Genomic DNA, 21,593 nt, shown 5'->3' with positions numbered 1-21,593 from the left:
AATAAAAAAAACTGGCTCAAGATGGTGTGTGTGCGAGCTGTGTCGATTCAAGCGTCTGTTTGTGCATAAACATAACCTGAACTAAATCTGAATTTATCAAAGAGCCTGTATGTCACCGTTTGGTGATCAGAACAAACCCCTTCGTGCGTTTCTTACCACTGGGAGGTGAAGACGCCATAGAAGACAGTGCTCTCCCAGCTGTCTCCCATGGGCTTCAGGACAAACATGTCCTGGATGATGTTGAAGGGAAAGCCGTCATCTGGGAGGGAACACAACAGCTGGGCCTTCAGGAAGGTCGTCCATTTCTTCTGTAGCACCCGTTCGCCGCCTTCATCACCCTGCAAACAGTTCAAGCATGTTATAGTAAGTGACAGAGGACTTTATTCTCATTTAAACATAATTTATTAACACCAAGCAACACCCAAAACAGGGTGAAGGAATTAGACCAGACACAACACCAGGCTGATGAAGATTTCAAAGTCTGTCCCCAAATTCTCTTACTGTTGCAGCTAAGTGTCATTCAGACATGAACATAAATTCTCAAGAATAGTAGAAGATAGCAACCAATTTAGACCTGGGCTAATGACTTAAAGAGCCCAACCAGACATATTTTAAGTCATTTAAAGTATTCTACAAATAACAATACACTGCAAAATTATTCGTTTAAATTAACATGCAAACAGTATTCGTTTCAAAAGTTTAACTGCTGGAAACAAGAGGTCTTCTTCTTCCGCTCTAAGTGTATGTGCACTGGAGGCTTCATACTGGTTTCCAGTTTGGCTTCCAAACTAGTTGTGATGTCACAAAATCATGCTCATACGTACACCTGTTAAACTCAGATGTGTGATGAGCACAGAGAAACTTTCCTCCTTCAGCAGGTGAACTTTAAAACACTTCTAGTGTCAAACTCTGCTCGTGCATCATTATGCACAGTGAAGCTCAAACATCCAAGAGAAGTAACAATAAGCAAACATTTTTTAGAGAAGGGGTACTTTGAATATTCTGCAATTTGCTAGCTCTTAGAAAGGTTAAAAAAGAGCTTAGGCTGGAATCCCTCCTATTTGCTTTAGAGGGTGCTGTTGAGATCAAATAAAGGAATCTGAAAGTGGTTACTGTGAGAGTCATGGCCCTTTTCAGAGAAATAAACTGGACAAATAATTACAACGAACCAGGATTTCAATGTTCTAAAGAAATTCCTTTGCTTTGGTGCAGCATATGTTTGGTGGATTTATACCAAACTACAAAGGATATTTTGACAATAAAATGTGGGAGAAAAAAAAAAGAGATCACATAAAAGACGCTATATATCAGTGGATCTTTGAAGTATAGGGATAGTGAAATGGAAAACACACAGTAGTTAGTTATTAATTACAGCTTTGAAATCAGCATCAGTGGTTCACGTCTCACTTCTCTTCTGAGATACAGAAGAGGCACTCGCTCTTTTTCAGCAGTCACTAAATATTCACATAAACAGTTATCAGACAACTTTGCAAGGACTAGCAATTATCAAAGAGCTTGTAAACACACACCAACAGAAAATCCTCCCAAATACAGCTAGCGAGCTGGAAAAACACAGGAGAAGCAGGAGGAGGAATAACACGAGCAAAACAAGTGGTCTCGCCCAATCTCAAGACAGTGTTCCTGCCTCAGATCCAAGCGAACCCATCAGCACGGCCTCCAAAACCATGAACAACTCCAACACAACAGCACAAGGAGTGAATCGCCCTTGAGGAGATAATAAAATGCTAAACTACCCCTGTTTCCTCCTCCGTGTGCTGTTACACAAAAACAACGGTGAGGTGAAACCTCGTGGGACAGATGCACGGCCTGGCAGCCAATTACTAGGCTGTGGTAGTAGCCTGTCCACATAATGAGGAGACCACATTCCTGCTCTCTCAGCTGTCCACCGCCGCTGTTGCTATGCTCCGCTGCGCAGCTTGCACTCTCAATCGCATCGACCACACCCCCCGATGGCTGCCCTCCAAATATATACCCGCTCGTTTGTGCTGTATTACACCACTCTCTCACATTTCATCTTTACTTCACATTTCAGATTCGGCATGTGTGTCAACCTGAGAAGTTGACGAACAAGAAGTAAAGAAAACGGTGCCACCCAATAATCTGCCTGCTTTCCTCAGTCCCTCAGTGTGCACACCTGAATAAACAAAAGAAAGAGGGAGTGGAAGAAGGGAGGGGGACGGATAGCAAAGGAGGGGGAGAAAAGACAACTACGGCAGCAGAATTACTTGGCGAACCAGAGTAAAACAGTAGTTTAAACTGCATGAAAAACTGAAATGGCTTTGATTTATGTTATCTTACAAAAACATGTCCTCTTTAAAAAAAGGTAGCAAATTGTCTGGCAAGATGAATCAACACATCTAAAATATTTCAGATGTCAAAACAAAAGCACGTTCAAACATATTTGGCCTTGGCCATGTACAGAGAGGGAAAAGGGAGTGCATGCGTTCTGTCAGTCAGTCAGCAAACGTGTTCTAGATACTCAACCCGCTAACAGGGAGGGCTGTCATTCCTCGCTGTTACCCAACTCTAATCTGAGTTCAGCACTTTCTGCTCTCTGAAAGAGTACACAGGGTATGTGTTCAGATGTGAGACACTATTCTGAGAAATAAAAAACAAAAAAAATATGGTAATAGCAGTTAAGGGGCTGGTTTCTCAAAGATATTTTAGACTAGTCTCCAGTGTTAAGACAGAAGGGAGGGACTTGAGAAAAAAAGACATTGTGAGAGGTGGACAGGTGGATGCCGGTGTTCTGAAAACAACAGGAACTTGTATGGCCCGCTGTTTTGGCCCACTCACCAACAAGATCAGCAGTGGCACACAGCTCATGGGAGGCAATTACGGTACTTTAAAACCCTAAGAGCCTGATTGCAGCAATTTGCATCTCCTTCTCTGAGTCATAACTCAGTCAAATCTAAATACACAGACATGATACACATTTTTTACATTCAGTGTGACTTACACATTCCGAGGATGTCATTATCTCTGATGTCCATCACACAAAAAACATCTATACATCTGCTTTTAAATCATAAAAGGATGACTCTTATATTTCCAGAATTTGCCTGAGAATCTTACTCTTAAGTTTAATCTTACATTTTCAGATTTCTTTTACTCAAAGTAATCCAGTGATAGTTTTCTATACATCCATGAGCATATTGCAAACAGAAACGGCTTATAGCCAATACTACCGTACTTTAAATGGTACCAAATGAACAAAACCCAGCCGCATCAGCTGCTCACTCACAAAAATGAAGAGGGGCAACAGATGAGGGGTGTTGTGGAACGTGAACGACATTTGCACAAAATTACTGGTCAGCAGGTAGAATTCCTCTGCATCATCTTATTACATTGATTCATTAACGCTTTTAAGCATTTCCCCAGTAAATTGGGGAATAAACCACCTGCATCACTACTGTACTGCCACAGAACAGCATCTGAAAAGATGTCAGTCAGGAAACAGAAGGTTGCTGCATTCCAGAGAAATAAAGGCGCTTTATAGAGCAGAGAAAGCCATTCTTCTGTCTCTATTGCCCAGCTCATCTGCAGCAAGTTGCCACAGTCTGGGGGCCTTTCTGTCAATGATTTCCGTATATATATAGAACCTCGCCGGCTGCAAGAGGTGTTGCAGCACCGAGTGCCAGAGCCTAGCAGGACTAAGTCATTAAGCTGTCACTTAAGATTACATGCTGTCCCCATGATTACTCACATTACTGCCTCCATGAACAAGAGGCATCAGTCAGGGAGGGATGCTGCGGCATGTATATAAGGCAGCCGTTTAATTGACCTGACGACAGGTGAAAAGGGATGAAGTCTGCCGTTGATTATTCAGGGTGATTGAGCAAACTTAAACTCTCGTAAACGAGGAGTAAAAGGGGAACGAAGTCCGTAGTTTAAATGATAATTCTGAATTCTGCAGTTGCTACAGTTTGCACGCTTTGCCTGTTTACAAAAACAGGCCATATAGTAGAGTGGGGAAAAAAGCATTTCATATTGCTGCGAAGCACCCTTGAATACTAATAATGCCTGCAAAGCTCAACGCGCTGGTGGAGAAAGGCAAAGAGCTGGAGGGATGGACGAGTGCAGCTGACATTGTGAGGGAGATGGAAGGAAAGGGAGAGATGACATTGCAGAGAAAAAGGGAGGGAGGGAGGCGTGGTGAGGAGGAGAGGATGATTCAGGCAAGGGGAAACCAAATCTGTTGAAAACATGTTTGCACAGTCAAATGGAAAGAGCTTTAACGCACCAGTGACATATTTCCATTGCATCTACACTGGCATGGAGTACGGTACAGTTAAATGTGACCAAACATGCTTTGACATGGGAGCGTCCCACCTTGTTTTGATGCAATTGTATCAGGATTAGGGGGATGAAGCTTGAGGCTCTGCTGTGCCTCTTATTTTTGCATGGCCCTCTTGTGTTATGACCTCACCCCAACCCCAGGTGTCTTACCTTACACACGCGAGCAATCCTCGACACAATGGTGTTGTCAAAGAAGTCGAATTCCTTTCCCGCCTCGCTAAAGAAGAAGTAAATCTTGTCGTCGTCTCCCACGGGGTTGCCTATTGGCTGACTCTCCTCGATGTAAGCTGAACCGACAAAGACGGGATCTGTAACAAATTGAAAAAAAAAAAAAACACAAAGGAAACATGTGGTTAGAGAGACATGTTACACCTTTATCATCTACGTAAGGGAACTATTTTCTCATCACTTTTGGATCGTCGTACATTTGGAAAGAAGTCAGAGAGCTATGTAAACTCTGGCTGTTTTGAAGTGCATGTGCTGCGACTGATAAGACTGGGCGCTCGCAATCTAGGAGAGCTTGTCTTTGCTCTCGGTCTGCATGCATTAGCGACTGTGCCTCGCTAATGATCACTACTTTCTGGAGCTTATCTGCTCTGTTGGATACATAATGGAAGATGAGTGGGGGGGGGGGGCTGTCATCTGATGTTTACCTTGCAGCCATTTTAAAGAGTTTTCTGTCTTCAGAGCAGTTCCCTGACCCAAACTCCTGTAAATGACTGGCTCATTCCCTTGGAAGTTGCTGACAGTACCAGTGTACAATTCACCACCTGGAACAAAACAAAGGACAACATTGCAAGATTTTGAATTAACAATTTGATTTGCTATTAATTCAATCTAATACATTACAAAGAAATGGTGTGTTAGGGGCTTTCTTAACTGCAACAGATGAAGTCAGTTATAGCTTAGAGTGAACTGAGAGCAGTCAACGGAGCAGTCCGAGTGAAGGATTAGATACATAATTTCTCCCGCTCATATCCATCTTAATTATTCACTAATTGCTTGTTAAAAAAGTTGAAAACAAACTGTTGGTGTCCGGCTGGGACCCGCGCAGACAAATGATTAGACAAAAAAATTAGCAGGAACATCATGACTCCTTACTAAATCAACGTGGTAGTTAACATCAAAGTAGCATCATAAACAGCTCATAATAATGGGTTGTTCTTTGCATGCTAAATGTTTAAAGTGACATGAAGAGAAAAAAAAACTAAATCTGTGTATTACTACATACCAACAATGATGGCGGTGGATTTGTAATCTGGATTAAAGGGACAGCGACTGCGGCCATCTTCCATCACGACCTCGCCCACTTCATCTCTCTCCAGTGTGAACGTTGACGTGTTCTGGAGGCAACGCACATACAGCAAACGTCCCTCAGGCACAGTCCAATTAAATTTTACTTAAAGTAAAAAGTGAGCTCAGCGACCTCAAGCTCGTTCTCTCCACTTCTTCATTACAATACACACAGCACACTGACCTTTAGAGAGTTTGGTCACGTTGAACATACAGTAGCTCTGTCTGTTGATTAAGCCAAGGCTTTAGGATACTGTATGTCACAGGAAACTTTTCTATTATTTCTAAAACTTATAGCAGATCTAAGGCTGGTTCATTATCATGACATACTTCTAAACCCACTAGGCTAGTTGAATAGATATTAAAAGGAAAAGTTTCTTATTCATCTGTGCCATAGAGCTGCTGTTGAAAAGCACATTACTAAGATTTTCTAAGTCAACCTCGCATACACCTTTGTGTTGCCGTAGATGCTTGCTAATGTGCATCACTCCCCTAATAATAAAATAATTAAAAAAATATTCCCTGAAATGTAATCTTTACTCCTGTTTAAGTACTGTAATGCAAAAAAAAAAATTTAAAAAAAAAATAACATATTTGTGACCCGTCTTTAAAAATGTATGCCATAAGTGGGAACAAAAAGACTTTGGGCTAAGTGAGAGAAGAAGGGGACAGACTGTTGGTTTTGGTCTTTTCATGGCATTTGTTGACAATAAGAAAAGTATAGAACAATACACACTTTATCCTTTAAATTTGTACTGTAATAAGTACTTTTCAGAAGTTCTGTCTTTAGGTTGTGTTTATATGGTTTACACAGGAAGAAGGCTTTCATGACAGTACTTTACTAATAATAAAAAAAATGGTTTCAGACATTGTTAATCAACAGGCCATAGAACATAATCTAGGTAATTATAGGTGTCTGAGGCTGGTTAATATATATCTAATATTATTTGATTAAGTGTATATGCCAGGGAGATCTACAGTAAGTATGTAGGTCAATATTCCACCTCTGAAAAGGCTCTGGAAGAGCATTGTCAAGTCTGAGAAAAGGTGACATCACTTTTCAGGGTTGGGCTGTTTAACAGTGTTACAAACTGTGGGAAGGGAGTTTGAAACACGTTGGCAGCGTTCAAATGAAAGACGCCATCATGTTGCATTGTGGCAAGTGTGGGTCACGTCTTCAAAATGCTGGTTTTGTCCAACCAACAGTCCGAAACCCAAAGACAACATACAATGACATAAAACAGAGAAAGCAGCAAATATTCACATTCGAGAAGCTGCAACCAGCATATGTTTGGAATATTTGCTTGATACTTGACTTAAACGATTAATTGAGTTTCAAAATTGTTGCCAATTATTTTCTTTAATTTGACGGATCGACCAATTGTTTAAAGTTAAAGTGTAGGATCCAATATTATGGCTCAAGCTTTTAAAAACAATAGATAACACTTAGGTTTAAAGGATAGATTTACATTGTTTCAAGTCTATCTTAAAACAAAACTGACATGCCTATACGAACATTGAAACTGTAGGGATTTGCTACTTAAAAGACCAAAACTTTGGATTTATCTATATGATTTGTCTGACTCCTATTAGCTTCAGTTGAGCTCTCAATGCATTTGTGCACAGAACGATGACAGTAGATTTCGTTCCCTATCACTTACATTGAAATGGTTTATAGCAGGGATCTCTTTGCAGCCAGTATAGAGAAGAAGGAACAATTACAGTGAGCAATAAAGCATTCAATGTCTATATTGGAATGGGACTATTGCATTAAGATAGACATAAAATTTTCCATGTTCCATTTAATCAAATCAAACAGGACAGCGTCGAGTGCCTCCATTGCCTGGAAAATCCTCCCATGCTTCAGTTTTATGAGTTGTTATTATACTCCTGGCTGGTTTTAATCCATGTCTGTCATGTTATTGTTTAGTGTATCTTCTTGGCTTCAGTGTCCTGTTACTCTGCCCATAAAAAAAAATACCCTGAGACTGCTTTGAGAAGAGCTATAAAAATAAAACATTTAATAATGTTAATATTATTCATATCAGAGTCTCTCTCTCTCTCTCTCTCTCTCTCTCTCTCTCTCTCTCTCTCTCTCTCTCTCTCTCTCTCTCTCTCTCTCTCTCTCTCTCTCTCTCTCTCTCTCTCTCTCTCTCTCTCTCTCTCTCTCTCTCTCTCTCTCTCTCTCTCTCTCTCTCTCTCAGAATTGCTTGGAATCCCAGTTCAGGGCCTAAAGTCCTGCCAAGTCATTTACAGTCAGAGACGTCCCGTGTTTTTTTTTTACCCCTCTGACGTCAAAGGGGAGAGTGTAATGCCCCGCTTTAAGAGCCGAGCTATCACTGAAATCGCTGTCATCCTGCTGCCGGTTACCATCACTCCAGATTTACTCCTCTGCTAGACAAACAGATCTCCTGCTTCCTTCCCTCTTGCTGGAAACCACACAGCTTGTGTACCCCCTGTTGACTTGTCTGGCTAAAGTGTCTCAGCAGCATTTGGTTACGCTTGGATAACAGCAGATCCAATACTGACATGGTGGATAAAAAAGCTTGATTCCCTTCAGAACACCAAAAAAAAGGTAATATCAAAATTCAATGCTGTGCTAGTGAGAGAAGTAGTGAGAAATAAAAAGCAACTCTTTGGAGTGAACATTGGGTAGAATGAGAGGTCATTACTTACTATGTAGGCGCAAATAGGACTGAAGGCATATGTGCCACACACATAGAGATGAGTGCTATTCAGCCGCAGGAGGATTTTGATGTAATTGAAGCAATCAGTCTGGATGGGGAACAAATAGAGAAATAGAGAGTGAGGTCCATGAGTCCACAAGATACCCTTACAACTGAATATGTTTTTCTTGAGAGCTCCTTAAAATCTGTGCCTGAAATACTGGAGCTCGTAATCATAAGTAAATATTTCAGAGCAAACACCCCCCCACCCGAATACTTCAGATTCTGTGAAACTGGATAGAAAAAGTTAGAAACATAAACATGTTCCCTTTTTTTTCAAATGCTGTTGGGAAAACCTCCAAGCATCACACAGCAGTTGCCTGGTGGGCTTTCTGTAATAATACAGACCAGAGTTGTACACTGCAGTACGAGGATTACCAAAGTTTGTCGCCTAGGGATACAACAGCTGGCATGACAACAAGGTAATAGACAGACAGACAGAGAGAGAGAAGCAATGCACAAAAAAGAGCAATTCCCTGGCGAGCGTGCACACTTGATGAATCCATTTGTACTGGTGGAAAGGTTTGTCAACACAGAACTCAATGCTCATTTTATCTTCTCCTGACACTAGGGAAATGATTCCGAAAAAAACTGAAAGGAAAGACCAAACACCCTGTGCAAGAAAATCCATGCTCTTGATATTGTCATAAAACAACCATCTCTATCTTCCTGAAGTACTTTCATTATTTGGCGTTTAGCTTAAGCAGTAAAAGATGCCACTCACCTCCAGGTTCTTCCCTTTGAAGCTGCATTCTTCTCTTTTTCCAGCAGGAGTGCCCCACGTCAGCTGAAGATAAAAGAAGAAAAAACCCTGAATAAGTCATGCCAAGTTCAGGGAACCATGCTGATTCTACGGAGGACTCTCTCTTTAATATCAAAATGTATACAGAGAACCAGTGTGTGGAATAGAAACAAAGAAAAAAATACCTCCTGTGATGCAACAAATGACATATGGACTCAAGTAAGCTAGTATTTAACTCAGAATATTTTGTATTCGAAAACTGCGTTATTAAATCAGATAAAACTATTACCTAAATTAGTCTTTGATTGCCATTTCTAACCATAATAGTGAGAGTAAATAATCTGCTGGCCCACTTCTTCATTGCAATTTTGACTGTGACAACCCACTTGGCATTTGGTCGTACTCACGTTCTTCTGGAGCTTGGTCTTGCTGATGTCCGAGAGGCTGAGGGCAAACAGCGCCTCCCTGGCTCCAACGTATAGCATGTCGTCCTCCTGGCTGAGCAGCAAGGAAGTGTAATTGAAGACACCGTCCACAGAGAATCTCTTGGCCGACCTCTCCTTTGCATCTGGGAAACGGCAGGAGATCATCACATTGCAGGACAGAACAGAGAGGAACAGACTGGTACAGTACATACCCTGATGCTGGAAGTACAAGAACACACAAATAGTTCCCCGATTCCAACGCTCACAATAATACCTTGTTTCTGCATTCTGCAGGGAGTAAAACAAGCAATGATTTACATATCACATGGCTAGGATTTAAAATGTAATGTCACCTCATTATTAGAAAAAGATCCATTTTATTCCTGTTATTAGATACAAAATACCTGCCAAAATGATTGGTTTTGATGCACAAAACATCACATGTATATGATTAGTAAGTCATTTCCAACCAGAAAGAAGCTGTACATGCTATAAAATGTATATGCTAGTTACTGGCATACAACAGTTTTCAAGCTTTCTTAGGTGAAAACCTAATTAGAGAATTTTGTTTTATTGGTGAAATATAAGTGAATTATAGAGTAGACATCTACAAAACCAAAAGATCTATAGAAAAGTACAACCATTTTCGGTGATACTGTCCAACGCAGAGATATGAGATCCAATAGCAAACAACTGCATCTTATGCAAGTCTATGGGTCTGATTTGCAGGGTCTAATTACCCAATTAATGAAGTCATCACTTTCAGTCAATTGGTTCTGTTTACCAGAAGTGAAACATTATTATCATTGCAAAGAGAACGTAAGTCCCTGCTTAACAACAATCATGCCACAACTGAAAACATAGAATCGCTTAAAATAAATTGCTAGAGTTGGGGTTTTTGTTGGATTCAGGCAGGAACTACTTGGACCTATTAAACTCCAAAACCACCACTGACTACCACATGCCCACGTAGAATTACTACCACCACTACCACCACCACCACCACTACTACTGATATCACAAATGTACGATCGCAGAGGTGATGACGTCTGAACTCATGTTTACTACTTTCAGTACTCCAAGGAAATCTGGGAATCTGTCAAGGCCTCACAGAGAGCCACAAATCTAGCAGGAAACAAGAACAAGTGGACAGACGTCAAATTGCATCCAACTACAGCACAACACAGCGGGGAGTCTCAGTCACATCAATTTATGATACAAAAGGGGGAACCTCTCACTGAGCATGTTGTCATTTCTGCAGCCCTCACTCCTGTCCTCTCTGCTTATCCTTCTCACACAGCAGCAGCCAGAAGCTACTGTAGCTCCATGAGAACATGTCACATGTACGCCAGTGAGCCACGTCCACACTTTCCTGTGCTGGCAAGCTCTCTCTTTGCTGTGCTCTGCACTGGCAGCAGGGTTAAAAAACCTATTCCACTCAACACCAATCTAAATCTCTTTCTGCTACTTGCCAACCCTCTTCAAATGGATCGCTTTAGCTGTGGGCCACGAGTCAAATTAGTTACTTTTTCCCATGTTGCTCCTTTCCCTGCAGCCTCAAAATAGTTTTTGTGATGAGATTCAATTTACACATTGCTCCATTTCTAGCATTTCCCTTGGCATCGCTCTACAGGATGATCTACAGGGTGCTCTACAGTGGCATCAGCAGCAGCAGCTTCTTTTTATTTATTTTTTTTCACTGTGAAGTGGAGTTTGAAGAGATTTTGATTGATTTTTGTAACCGGAAATTGCTCTGACAATTGGTCACTTTTCAGATTTACTCACTGCGTGACAACATGCTTAAATGACCAAGAAGTCCAGGAAGTCATAAACAGGATTTATTCAAGACCTTGAATTATTGAGATCCTAAGAGAAACAACAGCAGAGTTGGGGTCCATGTGGATTGGGATGGGTGGATGTTATCAGTTGATATCTATCAACAAGACTAACAATCTTCTACAGGTCACCAAAGATACCCTTTGCAGTTTTTGACCATCTTTGTAAATGTTTATCCATTGCCTCCCATTCCAAACATATTAAACCCACTCGATGTGCTCCCCAAGCCAAAACGCTGGGGGTCACAGACTCCATTTGCTTGTCCAAATAAGATTACTGGCTCGTATCTGGAGTCGTCAACACTAATATTTGCTGCAGTTAAACCGTTTACAGCATTTCCCTTGTGAATAACCAGCACACTGCATTCAAATTTAGACACTTCTAACGGTAAGAAAAAGAGACCAGCATTACGTTTATCTCCCAACACTCCAGGTGGTGCATAACGCAAATGGAGCTAGTAAACGGCAATAAATGTTTACAACCCACGACTTAAACTTTTCCAATATGCTCACAAACAAATGGTTCATCTAACACTCAAGGCACTTTTTGGCAGATTATCACTTTCCCCTTATGGGAGTGAAAGCCAGCTGCACAGGCTCCATCTTGTCCAAAATCAAATCTAAGGCCCTTTCCAGATCAACAGCCATCATTCTGTTTAAAATGTGACATCTGGAGTTAATAAAGAGAAGGGCCTATCATCAAAATCCAGGGAGGGTGGATACAAAATAAAAGAAAAAACACTTCCTTTTGTCATTCAGGACAGAAAAAAATATACACGTTTTCTAATGTGGAGAAGGAAAAGGTTTAATTTCAAGGTAATTACATCTGTTAAAAATGTCCTAAATGCTCATAAAGTGAACTATACTCAGTCCCAGTAGACCCTGCTGATGGCAGACAAAAGGAGTGCTATCCCTCGTTTCAACAGGGGGACATATCATACCTCGACTGTCACAGCTCCCCTGAGTTTTGGGCATTCACTGGAACCAAAAACAGCCTTCCCTGAGCATATTAAAACTCTCTGACATAAATCACAGTGACATCCTCTTAGACAGACAATGGAATAACGAGCTGGGGAGAGCAAACTCATGAAACTTTTACTTGGAGAGCAGTCCAGGGCTACTTAGCGGAAGGTTGTGTGTGTGAGGGGGGGGGGGAATTGAGGTCAGGATACTGAGTGGGAGTTGTAGTAACCAGGAAGATTGGATTGAGATGTTGACCTATGAGGAAACATGCAGACAAGGGAAGAAAGTGTTATTTTCAAAGCACTCTGAGATGGAGTTTTGATAAGAGCAGAAGGTCAAGCCGGTAACAAACGTCAGTTGTGTCAAGCTGCGGCGATTTCAAACAGAAACTCAAGGCATTCTCTCGCTCTCTCTTTTCTCATCTACAGCGGTTTGGTTTTTTGGGAGACTTTTTCTGCGCCTTCCAATGCAGCATATCAGTTGTGCGTTTTGACATGCTTGCAGCAGAATGCCGGGCATCTGCAGGCCATTTCACAGCCAGGCACCAGGTCCATTCATCACCTGCCTGTTTAATCAGTTGGCTGTCACCAAGCCACAGCCCTCAACCTCTGCTAATGCTCATCACATCACACCTTCCATCAATATGGCTGCTTTATGGCCAGTGTTAACATGCTGAATTAGTTAGTACTACAGGATTTTTTTGTAGTCTGTGTGTATTTGCCTTAATTCTCTGTAGTTATGAAAGCCTACAAGCTGCAAAAGAAACTGGCCAATGGTCCAAACTAGAGCGCAGTGGCACAGTTCAGTTCAGGGTCTGCAAGCAATACTAACAACATTTAAGAACTGAATATTTTTTCCGCACTGACACATCAGCAATTAATAAGGTGAAATTCAATTTTGCCATTTTTCAGAAATGTTTGTGATAGAATCAGACTAAATCTGTGCACACACAATGAACAGCTACAGATGCATCTTCCATATGTACAGTATATTATATTCCCTGCCAACAGATGCTAGGGTTACTGATAATGCAAATGCTTCACTGGGACTACTGCAATACGTGCAACATGCGTTGACTCAAATATGTGCTTGTGTGCTGTGAGACACAATGTTTTTGCATAACAGGCAGAACAAGAAAAAGATTAGCACATAGCCCCCCCTAAAACCACAAATAGTAATTTTTACACTTATACTACATATAACATCTTAATTTGGGAGCTTTGGCAGTGTTGGTACCCACACTGTGTTTCTCTTTGACTGGCTACTGGTCATAACTCTACATTTACCGTACATACATAAGTGGTAACAATATCCTCATCTAACTTTTCGGCAGAAAATTTATAAACAAATTTCCCGAAATATAGAAGCACATAGACTGTGAGACAAATATACTGGAAGTGGTTGTAATGTAGTGTGTAGATATAAAAGGAGTGCTCTTGAGGGAAAATGTTTATGAATCATCAAAATAATTCATGTTCCTAACACATTAATACAATCTTTTTATATGGATCTCCAAATCTTGTCATATGTTTGAATTAAGAATTTAAATATATTCTGAACAACTCCATCAGTGTTGAGAGACCAAAATAGCACAGGGACATAAATTAAGATTTCCTCTGAATCCATTCATTCACATCGCAGCTGACTGTGTTTGGTGTGTGCTTACTCACCATTGAGGTAACTAAGATATCACCAGAGGGTGCCAGCTAGCAGACACAGTGTCGCTGAGAAATAAAATACATGCCAGCACTTTGGCAGGCATCATGTTTCAGAGAAAACGGAGCAGGATCAACCTATTTTTTTAAGGTTTAATAGTACTCTGAGGCTGGCGCGATTAATTGGCTGTTTGGTAGGTATACGCCTGCCAAGACACTCCTAAAAGGCAGACTGTAAACATGCCCCAGATTTACTAAAGCAGCCTGAGCCAAGTCACAAGGCAAGGGGGCAACAGGGACAAAGGGGTTTGTTTGCAGCCAGGCAGAGAAAACCCAAAGGAGAGGAGAGTGTGGCACTGCTGATATTAATCTCACAGAGCTCTGCTTATCTTACATGCGAGACACATTTATTAAATAAAAAAAATATATAAAAAAACCACTATCCATCTGTGCCCTCTGCAAGCTGACACAGCTTCAAGGCTCTCTGTTTGACATGATTTGACAATGGACTTGATAGCGGCTCAGGAGATCCTGACAAAAGTCCTCGCAGAACCGATCCCCATGATATTTGGGCCAAGTGATGGTTATTTCATTGTCGGTGACTACTGGCAACCAAGAGCTGCTGTATTATGCCAGCCAAGTCAGCTCAGAAACATTGTTGGTCCGCAAAGTTAGAGGACACAGACCTCTGATGAGGAGGCAGACTGGGTTGGAGGAGTTTGGAAAAACTTTAAACCGACTTCACATATTTCCTTTCCGTCTTAACATGAATGGTTTACCCAGTCTTTATTAAACTGTCAACACAGAAATCGCTGGGGCTACTTTAGGGGGGTTATATTTAAAAAGGGTAAATTCGCAATTGAATGTCCATTGAGTAAAAACTCTACAAAACCTGATATAGACTAAGACAGGGAGGAATTGAAGCAGGGAAAATCACACTTTACTGGACTGTAAATAAAAGCTGACAGCACTGAACCAGTTTGAGAAAGAGTGTGGCACCTGCAGTGTCTGTAATGCCAATGGCAATAAGGCTCACAGATGTGATGTGTTGTTTTGAGTCACTGGGAATGATGGTGTGGCTTTGGTGCAATTTTGTGTGTACATGCTGTGTATTATGTTCATACTTGGGTGTAAGTGAGTGTGTGTGTAAGTATGTAGACATACTGAGAGACAGCTGCACCTGGCAGATAATAACCAGAGCCTGACAGTGTGTAAGTCCAGTGTCTGCAGTGTGTGAGGATTATGCAGCAAAAAAGGTGTTAATGGTGCTACACGGTTACATGTGCAGGCTCAGAATCAGGGCATCAACGGAAAACCATGAAATGACTGAATATTGGAAATGTCGAACAGTTGCGTGTACTGCAAAAGCCCCGAAATACTGGAAAATGTCCCCTTCACCCACTGAAGAAAAAAACATCTCCCTGACACACATGTACCAAGGATGAGGCTAGTGGATAAAATGCTGCATACCTCTAAAAGCAGAGAACAAGGGGCTGACAGAGACATGATGCTCTGCTCTGTAATTATTGGCTTTTAGGTGTCATCCTTATGCACTGGATTGGCATGCACCCACCCAACACTTAAAGCAGCGGAGCGATGGAGTGCAGTGGTCTACCACGGCTGAAAGCTAACAAAATCCTGGATATTAGCTCGGTAAGACAGAGAGACACTCTGGTATCTGAGTGGGTTATTTAAACACAGGCTGAAACAGAGAGCGAGGGAGACAGATAGTTGTTTATTTTCCTCACACTAAATTCAAAATAGACGTGCCTGTGCTCGTCATGTGTGGAATGACTCTTCACTATCTCTTTCTCTCCATCCTCCTGGAACATGATTTCATGCTAATCGAATTTGTCTCTAGCTTGAAGCAAGTGAGCGCAAACAGCTGATGAGCTTATAATGCTAGTATTCGGGGCAGAGGGTAAGTCGCTATTTCTATACCACTAACAAGGCTCAAAATAGCACCACACTTCAACGGTAGCATAATGAGGGGCCCTACACGTAAACCGAAGAATTGAGAACAGACAGTTTATTAAAAAGAAAGTTTAGAAAGACGGTACCTTCACGTATACAAGCAGGCGCCATGATGGGAAAGCAGTCATGACCAGTCGAACGACGAATGACGTGTAACCAGTAACATAGCTCAAACACGTCCTTCGACTCGGTACACGTTATTAACCCCTAGGTTCATTTTGCGCCGGAATTGTCCTTTAAGTTATACTGCTAATGCCAACTCAACATTTCCTACACAGAGTGGCTTTTATTGTGAAGCCACAGAAAATGCAATGGGTTTGTCACAGAGTAGCACCAACATGATTGTTAGTCAAAAATGCGTCACTGAATACTGTAATTTTCTGCATGTTTTGAGCAGATAAACCAGTTGCTCCTCTGTTGTGTTTCTGACAAAGAGCTGGTTGAGGAGTGTTTGCTCCAGCAATAACTGAAATCTTAAGAATTTAAAATTGAATGGAGGTATTGGGAAGCTTTGGACTTTCCACCTCCTAATCCACCTTCCAGTACTTAAAGTGTTTTTATTTTTTATTTTGTTACTTACTTATGTCCTTAATCGCACAGAGACTTGGCTTGATGAATGACAAGTCTATGGCTTGACCAAATGGACTTAAAGAGAAAAAAAAGCATTTGTTTTGGCACTGCAAACATCCAAATCCAGTTGGCTTGCAGATGGTTTCTGCTACAAGCTCAAAGTACACTTTGACACATCTCTTCTTCCATTTTCTAGCTTGCACACTTGTCGATTTTTAGGGCACCAGTGGAGCTGTGTGCAGTTTATTAAGTGCACTCACTTTGGACTGGCATGTGTTAAAGTCCTTCAAGTGCTACCACTGTGTGTGTGTGTGTGTGTGTGTGTGTGTGTGTGTGTGTGTGTGTGTGTGTGTGTGCGCGCGTGTGTCTCTGGAGAGGCTCTTGATGAGAAAAGCAGTCAGGAGTTGCACAAAGTCTCCTGCTCTCTACTCATCCACCACGAATTAAAGTAGTAAGGATGAGAAGTGGTCAAGCACATTGGTTTTACGCTCTTTGCTATTTGCTTTTCACGCACATGCACGCACTCCGTAGTCCTGCTGCTATCAGGAGCCTGGTGAGCTCAGGACCTCCACACCTGCTGCATTAGCCTACATACAGTATTTTGGCTCATAAGGGTTATTCTGACCTGACATAGTCTGAAAAAAAATGTAACTCTATCTCCATCAACAGATGTCATTTATATTGATAAGGAATGATGATGAATCTATGAGTGCTACACCTGCACACACAGCAGACTGTCAGTTGTCGTTACTGATCAAGGCAATTTTTAAAATCAGACAGGATTACAGTGTGATCAAATTCTTCATCTCAGGCGATATACACCCACAAGTAGAAATGATGGGCATGTGGAGCGTATTAACATACTAGAACTGAATCAGGAAAGTTCTGACTTTTAATGAAATGAGACGACTGCTTTTAACCATTTAAAGAGGACATATTATGCTTTTCCGTGTTTTCGGTCATATCTACAATGTTATAATGTTTGACTTGTATGTTAAACGTGGCCAAAACTTCAAATAATTAGGTAAACAAAGTAGAGATGTTCCGATACCGATACCAGTATTGGTATCGGCTCCAATACTGCCTAAAACGCTGGTATCGGGAATTACTGGAGTTTATGCGTTATAACTGACTGTCAAACTGGAGAATAAAAGAAAGTTTTGGGGCATTCATTGTTTGTGTTTGTTCATGTTTCACAAAGAGTTTAACCTGAGCCAGACCGACAACAAAGATAGAAATCATATCACATCCATACAGGGATAGTAGTATACAGCTGTTAAAACATAATAAAATATATGACACACTGGTATTGGATCGGTACTCGGTATCGGCCGATACGCAAGTTCAGGTATCGGAATCGGTATCGGGAAGCAAAAAAGTGGTATCGGGCCATCTCTAAAACAAAGTCCCTGTGAGCTAAAACATTCAGATTTCCAACTGTTCTGAACGCTCTGGTTTCAACAGTTTTTTCTACTCTCGGCTGACAGTGTGTTCATGGACATCGGAAAACATTTTTCCCGAGTGAAAACGTCATCATTTACGTCACTTCCTCTGGGAATCAGAGATGGGAAACTCGGGCTAAATTTTGCTAACCAAGTTTCCCAGTTGGTGACGCGTTGTTGACAACTGACATTTGATGTAGGAGACTTTGGTTCACTGAACATATTTCAATGATAATAAACTGTTTATTGTGGACAAATGCCTCTGCCAAGAAACATACATAACAAGTTTCAAATTATTCATACATAGGCCCATGTATAAAAAAAACAACACCTTATCCGTGTCCTGTCCCGTTGGTTGTCCTGCAGATAACACAAACAAACAACTGTCCATGTGCGGTTTCTATGCTCGCATAAGAAAGCCGAAAATCTTGTTATTGTGGCCTCCATGTTTTCACAAACCTGATGCTCTAGGCTACGGCCAACCGTTGGTGGCAGTCATGCAACAAGTTATGCCAAACGCCAATATAACAGAAGAAGAAGAACACACATGCTGACCATGTGAACGCTTCCAGTTGGAAAAACAACTTAACCGTGGGGGCGGTCCCTGTTATTCTGAGGTGGCATTAACGCGCCATAAGTTCTACGCAACTCTAAGCCGGCCTTCTACGATTGATCATCTGCTCCAAGTAGCCACTGTGGTGTTAACATTGTCGCATGTAACTACATGCTAATGGCGGTAAAATATGTCATCTTGGCTGCCAGTGTCGTTAAATTCTCCCCACTTCCGGGTCACATTACTCCTGAAACATTTTCTGTTTATGTAGCTTTTGGTTTAAAAGCCTTTATTTACATAGAAATGAACTGTAGAAATTGCTGCTATATTCTATTAGTGTCCACTTCCAACAATAGTAGCTACTGGGGCTTTGACATTTGCTCAAAATCATATTCAAAGATCGTTTATTAATAAATATTAATTAATAATATTTTGACCATTAAATGCCTTCAGTAAGACTTATATTGGTTGTGGATGTTCTGTCCACCAGAGGGCAGTGTATCAGTCAATGTCAATAGGCAGGCAATGAGGTTTTCAGAAGAAAAACACACTGCCACGACTGTTTTCTTTATTAAACGTCAGACCCTGGATTAAACACAAACAGTATGCTTTCGACAGGAAGTTCGGAGCTTTCATCGTAGCCTACGCAAGTGGTCTAATGTTGTCTTGTGCACTGGTGTGTGTGTGTGTGTGTGTGCGTGTTAGAGTCAGAGAGTGACGGTGATTACCGGTAGCTTGAGAGTGAGTAGCGACTCTAGAGTCATAATGAGAGGAACAAAGCATCTCCCCTGTTCTTTCTGACTATGGTGAGACATCTGGAGCAGGAAAAGTTAACCCTCTCCTTGATTTCACGTTGTTTATGGTGAAGGAGAACCAGGAAACAAGTCAGGGGAAATGCAAGCCACGGCCGAGTGACGTTTGTCGGCGCGACGCGTAGTTACATTTTGAAATGCGTGAAAAAGCCTCGGAATCTGAATTGAAAACAACGTTTACAAGCAAACACATTTACAAAAAATAATGCCCATAACAGGTTCGAATATTAAGGACTGCCTAATATTCGTTCGAATATCATTATTTTTTTTAAATATTCGAATTATATTTGAATAACGAAGTTTGGAGTCAAAGCCCTAATATGGTAGATGGTAGAAAGTGCTGCTTTGTTCCACTACAATCTTACGTTAGCATACTGTTAACTATTAAGTAGCTACATGCTAACGCAACATAACTGTAATCTTGGCCAATGCTGGTAATTTCTCCCCGAATTCCAGTCACTTTACTGCTGGGACATGTCACGGTGACACGGTTTAGAAGCTTTTATTGGTGATTTTTCACAGTAAAAAGTCCTGCTACATACTCCATTGCAGTAATTACAGCTTCAACTAGTTGGCCAATCAGAGCAGACTGGGCTTTTTCGGGAAGAGGGATTAAAGAGACAGGCGCTCCTACAGTGGGTGAATACAGGTGCAGCAGCCTTGGGCAGTATGAGAAAAAGAAAAGGTTTTTTTTAACATGCATGTAAACATGTTCTAGTACAACACAAAATGCAAGTATAATCCTGAAAATGCTATATAATAGTTGCCCTTTACATTCTGCCTTAACTCAAAAGTTAAAACCATGAAGTGTTTCCTGAGCACATGCTTATTCTTGTTGCGTTGTTGTTTTTAGATAATAATGGTGTGGGGTAGTGATATATCCCTCAAGGGCACACAAAGATTTATTTCATTTTTCATAATGAAAATCCATTTTAAAATATATGATGACCATATAGTCGAGTCTTACAAATTAACAAATTGTAGTCACTTATAATACTCACATTAATCAGTTTTTCAAAACATATTAGCCAGCTTGTAATTGTACTTAGTCCAACATTATTACTTCTGCAATACAAAGAAAATGAACATCTTTGACAAAGGGATTGATTTACACCTTTTCAAATCGGATTTCAAGCCGTCTTGAATGCCTTTTGGATGCATTCACACTCACGATTTTTTGAGATTAGATAACTATCCGATCGACCTACGACGCGTGAAGTGACTAAGTGTGAACTGGGTTTAAATCTCAGATTATCTTCCTATAAGAGCGACGTCAAAAAAAGAAAAGGCCTCTTTTTTTTTTTTTTAACAGTAATGTGGACACACTTTAGTTTTTGACGAAGCTACACTGCATCCCAGCAATCCAAAAAGCCTACCTAATGACACTCTTTAACCTCACATTCCTCTGTGTCCATCTTAATTAACAGCTACACCATTATTCCTCACTGCCTGCCATTTTCTTCAAATCAAATGTTCCTGATCGAAATCTGCAAAGACTGAACTTTTCTGTACATTCCCTGGAGCGTGCAAGTGATGAAGCCATTAAAGCGTATGAAACAGACGGAGTTGATGTGCTGTAATTATGCTCCATTGTTGCGGCTGTTATGGCATTATATGCAGGCACTTGTGAGTGCCACCTCTGCTGGAAGCCACAGACCGCTTTTCTTTCAGGATCAGAGGGCGTGTCCTTGCCGGGTTTTTGGTGGGCATCGGAGCATGTCACAAGCATTTTGCCTGACCCCCCTCTCACCACCCCTCCTCTGTTTCTGCACCGCGATCCACACACTGCCAAGGTCTTTGTATAATACAATAGTAACTGACAGAGGACACCTACTTGTGGAAGCGGTGGGTTTGAAATCCGTCTTTTGTGAGCTTTGGTGTATAAAATGTTTTCTCTCTTCCAGGTAACCTGTCAATATGTCAATTATTATATAATTATATTAGTTAAATATATGATTAAATTAAAATTAACCCGTAAAAAGACAGAATTCAACACAACATATTATTCAAAATGTCCCTTCACAGGGAAGACAAAATGGCATGCAGCATACACAGGATATTCAAAAAGGTTATGTTGCATCTAAACCCAATTCTTTTTTTTTTTTTTTTTTTTTTTTTTTTTTTTTTTTTTTACACACAAAAAACAAGAATGGAGGACAAAGCCATTCTGTATGTAAATTCTGATATTCTGATTACCACTAAATTACATTAAATATAAAACTAAACCACACTGGGGTTAACGTAGTTGACAATTAAAGAATACTTTGACATTTTGGGAAATAC

The 21,593-nt window shown here is 40.9% G+C and overlaps 1 protein-coding gene across 2 annotated transcripts in view; it reads right to left on the bottom strand.

The window, feature by feature from the left end:
- The window catches only part of sema4bb (sema domain, immunoglobulin domain (Ig), transmembrane domain (TM) and short cytoplasmic domain, (semaphorin) 4Bb), a 55,087-nt gene that overhangs the window by 6,148 nt on the left and 27,346 nt on the right, over positions 1 to 21,593 (bottom strand). For both annotated transcript variants that reach the window (XM_028570052.1, XM_028569992.1), the window contains exons 3-9: positions 9,489 to 9,649; positions 9,064 to 9,126; positions 8,290 to 8,388; positions 5,552 to 5,663; positions 4,974 to 5,090; positions 4,471 to 4,628; positions 157 to 338 (exon numbers count right to left, since the gene is read on the bottom strand). In XM_028570052.1, the coding sequence (XP_028425853.1) occupies positions 157 to 338; positions 4,471 to 4,628; positions 4,974 to 5,090; positions 5,552 to 5,663; positions 8,290 to 8,388; positions 9,064 to 9,126; positions 9,489 to 9,649 (892 nt within the window). The remainder of the gene's footprint in view (positions 1 to 156; positions 339 to 4,470; positions 4,629 to 4,973; positions 5,091 to 5,551; positions 5,664 to 8,289; positions 8,389 to 9,063; positions 9,127 to 9,488; positions 9,650 to 21,593) is intronic.

Source organism: Perca flavescens, chromosome 1, assembly GCF_004354835.1.
Source record: "Perca flavescens isolate YP-PL-M2 chromosome 1, PFLA_1.0, whole genome shotgun sequence".
Lineage (NCBI taxonomy): Eukaryota > Metazoa > Chordata > Actinopteri > Perciformes > Percidae > Perca > Perca flavescens.
This window is presented reverse-complemented; position numbering and strand designations above follow the sequence as displayed.